Below are 6421 nucleotides of genomic sequence, written 5' to 3'. Positions count from 1 at the left end.
GTTTTGTGGTTTGGCTTTGCTCCAGTTGCTGATCTGTTATACTCCCTTCTTGGTTTGCCCTGCTGCAGGGGCTCCAGACCACACTACCTCCCCACCGTGTGTCCCCATTATTGTCCTTTGGCACAGAATGCTCCAGTAAGGGAACAGCATGTCATGAGCTGTTGTCAGCCCTTCAGCCCTCTCTGTGCTTTAGAAGCTCTGTGCAGGGACAGCGTCCTCCAGGCTTGGCGTGTAGATATGTGGTTTAGGCCAACTGTCCCTTTCTTTTTCCTTCGTGAGTAAACTTCTTCTATGCCAACATAGTTCTTCAGTAAAATAAACAAACAAAACACCTTTCTTCCCTCCCTTAATAGTTGAGTACTATCCAGTTTTATAACTCATAAACATAAATAAAATATGAATATTTATATAATTAATCTCCTTGTGTATAATGTCTGTCGTTATATAGCTATAGAAATGGAGGAAGACCCTTCTCCCATGTTACATGGTCTACATGTCTCAGGGCTATCTTCATGGGATGGGATTGTCACAGAAGGCCCTGCCCTGGGATGATTGCTGGGCTTGGTTTAAGGCTCTACTGCAGTCATGAAGTGTTACATAATATTTGAACAAGGGGGCTCCACAAATAATGTTGCTAGCTTTTGTGAAAAAGGACCTCAAAGTCTTCAGGGTTGACCTCTCTGATGTCACCCAGGACCTGAGTCTTCATACTATCATGAGCTAAAGCAGGAGAGCCTTAAGGGACACAGAAGTGAGAATTGTCAGTCAATAGGCACTGTGGCCAGTCAGCTGTGATTTGAGACCAGTGAAACACCAGCTTCCACCCAGTGAAACCTGGTTCACAACTGTGGTTGTTGAAGCTGCGGCAATGCCAACAGATGGTTAATGTGGAACGGGCCTTGCAGTCAGCTGCGCCTGGAGACATGTGCTGGCCTGCACTGGAGCACAGGGCAGAGCTGGGACAGGCAGGGCCGGCTTGAATGAAGAATCTGACGACAGCCATAACTGAAATATTTTTATGACTTATAAAATGTCGTGTAACCCTCTCTTATGAAGTGAAATTAAGACTTGAACCTCCATGGGGATCCACCTGCATGTGATAATATTACCCCACTGGCGCTTTCCAGGATTGCAAGCAAGACATTTCACGGTAGGGTGAAGTGCTGTGATGTTACAACCAAAAAGAGGCTGGTTTTAAAACAGATTATGTTCTACTGTTATCTAATCAAAGAGTTGAAGGGCTCCTGGCATTTGTAAACTACCACTGAAGTAGTTTTTATTATTATTTACATTTCACATAAAAAAGCAGATGATATTTTGAACAATATACTCTTTAAAGAACTATCTCTAAGTATCAACTTGGCAACAGCAATTCCAAAGATTAGATAGAAAACCTAGGGGCCAGTGGTTTAATTTAATGAAGGAAGAACAACTCAGAAGAGGAGGAGAAGAATTACTGCACAATTTGAAAACGAATAAGTATCATGCAATTGTATTCATCAAAACTATGAATGACTATTTCGCTCAACAGCAACAATAGGAACAGGGGCCAAACAAAACCAAAAAAGCCATTGATCATTGATATTTGGAAATATAAAATATATTATTAAAATAAAAACAAACCACAAAGCCATTTATCCTAGTGTTGACAACTACCTACCCGACCCTAGTCAGCCAATTCTGACTCAGTGATCCCACAGGACAGAACAAAAAAGCCCCTTTGGGTTTCTGAGGCAATGCATTTTTATAGGAAGAGAAAGCCTCATCTTACTCCCAGGGAGCCACTGGTGAGTTTGAACTGTGGACCTTGTAGTTAGCAGTTAGTTATCCACTGCACCATCAGGGCTCCTTCTACCCTAATCAATCCAAGTAAATTTAAAAATTATTATATATGTAAAATTTAAATGTTAAGTTGACATTTTTTCCCTATGAGCTAAAATTTTATTTGGGACATGAGTATTTCAACTTTTAGAAGAATGTTATCAGATTGCAGCCTTCAGTATGGATTTCAAGTCAATGTAAAGAAGACCAAAATCCTCACAACTGGACCCAGAGGTGATGTCATGATGCATGGAGAAAAAGTTGAAGTTATCAAGGATTTTGTTTTGCCTGGAGCCACAATCAGTGCCCATGAAGGCAGCAATCCAGCGATCCAAAGGCATGTTGTATTAGGTAAATCTGCTGCATAAGATCTCTTTAGAGTATTGAAGAGCAAGGATGTTACTTTGCGGACTAAGGTGTGCCTGACTCAAGCCCTGGTATTTTCAAATGCTTGATAGGCATGTGAAAGTTGGACATTGGATAGGAAGACTGAAGAAGAACTGATGCATTTGAATTGCGGTGCTGGAGAAGAGTACTGAAAGTACCATGGACTGCTAGAAGGACAAACAAAGCTGTCTTGGAAGAAGTCTCACCAGAGTGCTCCTTACAGGCAAGGATGGCGAGACTTCGTCTTACACACTTTCCATATGTTGGAAGAAGAGACCAGCTCCTAGGGAAGGACATCATGCCTGGTAGAGCAGGGGCAGTGAAAAAGAGGAAGATCCTTAAGGGGATGGATTGACACCATGGCCGCCACCATGGGCTCAAGCATAGGAACAGTTGTGTGGATGGTTCTGTTGTGCAGAAGGTCACTATGAGTCTCAACCGACTTAATGGCACCTAACAACAAAACAACAACAATGAGATAAAAATAAAGAAATAACATATTTATAGTAATTTCTATTAGAGACAATCTGAAAACATTCTGTCCCTCAAGGGGCTACATTTTGGCATCAGATGTGGGCTCAGATCTCTGCTTTGCTATTTACTATGTGACCTTGTGACCTTTTGCAATGTAGTTGATCTTTCCAAGCCTCAGTTTTCAGGTTAGAAATAGGGTTAAAACACTCAATGCATGAAATCGATATGAGAATCATATTAGATAAGTTGATCATTAGATTAGCCTTCCAAAGTGACTCCACATCTATAGCTATTATCATTGATTGGAGTTTTCCTCCAGGATTTTAACTTATTAAATAGTTACCTGGTGGACAGGGATAATGGTTTTGACATTGAAGTAGAAGCCAAAATAAACCATGTTGAAAACCCCATGACGTCCCAGAGTCGCTGTAAACCCTTTGTTGAGGCCCCGGAGCCCGAAGCCTTCTTTCTTAATGATTCCTCTTGCATATCCCAGGGTGGATGGTTGCTGCAGAAGACACAAGCAAAGCCAGAAACATCATATTTGGGAGTGTGAAAGAGGGCGCATTACCACCTTACCTTCCTTCCCATCAGAATGATTAGGGATTTTTCCCTCCAAATGTGAACAATCATGCTGCGTGCGATCTGGGCTTTTGAAAATTAGAAAGCCCCATTAAGTAAACAAAATTACATGCAGAACAACAGACTTCACACGGAAGAGAGCTGGCGAAGGGAAAAAAACCCCACTCTGGTGGAATGAGTGAACCCAGTGTTATGTAATAACTATTCACTCGAATGGAGGAGGGTGGCCATGGATGCCAATCAGCAATCCGGAACTAGGCATAATCCAAAAGGGTCAGGGGCCTCCTAAGTCTTTCATGTGATTTCTGGATCCAGCATATATCCCTTTCTACTTCTGTTCTTCAAAAGTTGACGTTACCATTTGTCTGTATACCACTGCCTTAACGATTCGAAGGGATGCCAGATTAGACCTCGGCTGTGGATAGACAGCTGTTAATTGTAGGCTTCCTCAAGGAGGTGGACAATGATTGTGTGGGTCACTGACTGAAAGAAATGACAAACTGCTGGTGTCGAGAGTACTGGTTTACTTAGAATTTACTACTTTCCAGTCCTCTGACGCATTATCCAAGATTGAAAAGACTAGACCAGGGTCAGCAAACTTGTGAGATGGAAGAGCCAATCCTGTCCCTCACAACAACTTAGAAATCATTTGAGATCCATAAGTATATATTTACAAACAAATGAAATCATCATTATCTGGAGAATATCCTTTGAAATTTTTCAATTTTACTCGAGAGCCACATGTACATACATGGCCTAGACTGTTGGAGTCCAGTTTGCTGCTACTTTTAGAACTTGTTCAAGAGCTCACATCAGTTTGCCCTGTGGTTTACAATTAATTACAGTACAATTACAACAATTCACGTGGGTTTAAAAAAAAAGATAGAATTTTTTTTTTTTTAAGATTGAATGATTGTTTTCTTTCTGGAGGAGGTACACCAAAGACATTGTGGTGTCTTGTGTTCAGCTGGGTTGACAAGAGAAACACCTTAAGTGACACTCATATATGTGTAAGAGAGAACTTTACATCAGCAAGTAATTATATATCAAGCAAACATCCCAGCCCAGTCCAGATCAAGTCCATAAGTCTGATACTAGTCCATAAATCCCTCTTCAGACTCACACAGCCACATGCAATGATGCAGTATGTAGGAAGATCACAGTCCTGTCGGTGCAAAGTCTTGTGGATCCAGTGGTGGTTGAACCATCACAGGGCCCTGGCAGGTCTCGGCAGGACTCCTCAACAGGAAGGCGAAGGCAGAGGGACGGAGGGTGGGGAGGTCCCCAGGTCCCTCCTTCTGAGAAGGTCAGGCTGTTACCTGATGGATAGGAAGGCGAAGGCGGAGGGACGGAGGGTGGGGAGGTCCCCAGGTCCCTCCTTCTGAGAAGGTCAGGCTGTTAACCTGATGGATAGGCTGAACTCTACCCCTACCCTTCTAATGCTTCAAGTTGATATGAAATTATGTAACCACCACATGTCTCATATTCTAACTGAATAATAAGTAGGGGAGATTACTATTTTGATTTTTTCCTCATGAGGTAAGAAGTACTGAGAAGATATCTGCCTGGATATCACCAGAAGCAGTTATTGGAGGGTCCTAAGAGACTGATGTGCCTAAGGATGGACTGCTAACCTTAAGATCTGTGGTTCAAAACCACCGGTTGTGCCACAGGAGTAAAAGGCTGTTTGCTCACATAAGGATTTCGTCTTGCAAACCTTAAGGAATAGTTCCTCTCTGTCCTATAGGGTCATTATGGGGAGGAATTGTCTTGAAGGCTGTGGGTAATTCCTATGATAAGGAGCCCTAGTGGCCCAGAATTTAAGCATTTGTCTGCTGATGGCAAGGTTAGCACCAGTCACTCAGCTGGAGAAAGATATAGCAGTCTGCTTCCTTAAAGATCGCATCCTTGGACACCTGACAGGGCCATTCTACTCTGCTCTGTAGGGTCGGTTAAAGTCCAGAGTTAACTCAACAGCAATGGGTAATTCATATGATACATTTAAATGATCTTGTTTATAAGTAAATCACATAGTTGTTGCTGATCAATGTTTAAAAAACTAGCTAGCTACAATTCTACATTCAAGCACATCTTTTTCATTTAAGAGGATTAATGATATCAAAGTACATTAACCTTAAGGAAATCCTTTTGTAATATGAAAAAAACCCTGAGAGAATGTTTCTTTAAACAATAAAAGACACCTCATCTAGGTAAATCAAACGTTCTCAGAGGGTTCCAGTTCACTCTCTGCATTGCAAAATGGAACTTCTTTCTTTGTGTTATCACACAACGTCTACCAAATCATTATTTTGCTTTTCAAAATGCACTGTAGGACAAGTTGCGCAGAAGCTCATTTCTGCAAGAAAGACCAAGAGGACTGAACAGAGACCCATTGGGCACCTCTCGCTCTCTTGGGCAGACAATGTAAGGCAGCCTGGGGCAGGGAAACAAAGAAGAGACCTTCCTGGAGATGGGAGGAATTGAGCAGGGGCGAAGCTACCCAGCTCAAACTGCCCAAGACCAGTACTCCTTGTATGCAAACTCAGTCCTCACCCCCAAGGCACTGCATGCACAGGGAATTCAGGCCATCTCAGCTCGAGAACAACAGAAGAATCCTTATCTTGGAATGAAAGTGCAGATTAACATGGCTTTTCTCCAAAAACCAAACAGCAAAAACAAAGGAACAGGCCCACACATTTTGATTGTTTAAAAATCCTACTGTGCTAAATCATGGAGACAAGGATAATTGGACTAAGAATTAATTGATTAAACATCACCTTATCATTTATCTTGGAAAGAGAATTCTACTAGATCTAGCAATGGGTGTGGAGTGGATACAAAAATGTATGACATAGATTTGAACTAAGTGCTTTGTTATCTCGCTATGATTAAGTAAATGAGAGAATAGCACTAGAAATAGGGGCTCAGAGCTAGACGGCCCCAGGTTTGAGTTTCAGCTCTACCACTTTTAAGTTTGTTGCAAGTATTATAACCTTTTTGATTTTTTTCTTTCTTGTAAAACCCACAACAATCTTGTAGTGAGAAGTCCAACACTTACCTGACGTGCAACAAGGGCTTTTTATCTAGAATCTTGCTCATAGGATTTTTAAAAAGTCATTTTATTGGGGGCTCATACAACTCATTACAATCCATACAT

At 41.7% G+C, this 6421-nt stretch overlaps 1 protein-coding gene across 3 annotated transcripts in view; it reads right to left on the bottom strand.

The window, feature by feature from the left end:
• Positions 1-6421, bottom strand: part of SLC25A21 (solute carrier family 25 member 21) — a 459237-nt gene that overhangs the window by 40774 nt on the left and 412042 nt on the right. For all 3 annotated transcript variants that reach the window (XM_045287906.1, XM_045287907.1, XM_045287905.1), the window contains one exon: positions 3026-3190. In XM_045287906.1, coding sequence (XP_045143841.1) covers positions 3026-3190 — 165 coding nt within the window. The remainder of the gene's footprint in view (positions 1-3025; positions 3191-6421) is intronic.

Source organism: Echinops telfairi, unplaced genomic scaffold (assembly GCF_000313985.2).
Source record: "Echinops telfairi isolate 266 unplaced genomic scaffold, ASM31398v2 ScPeMD7_18;HRSCAF=68, whole genome shotgun sequence".
Lineage (NCBI taxonomy): Eukaryota > Metazoa > Chordata > Mammalia > Afrosoricida > Tenrecidae > Echinops > Echinops telfairi.
The sequence above is the reverse complement of the archived record's forward strand: the minus strand, read 5'-3'. Positions and strand labels throughout refer to the sequence as shown.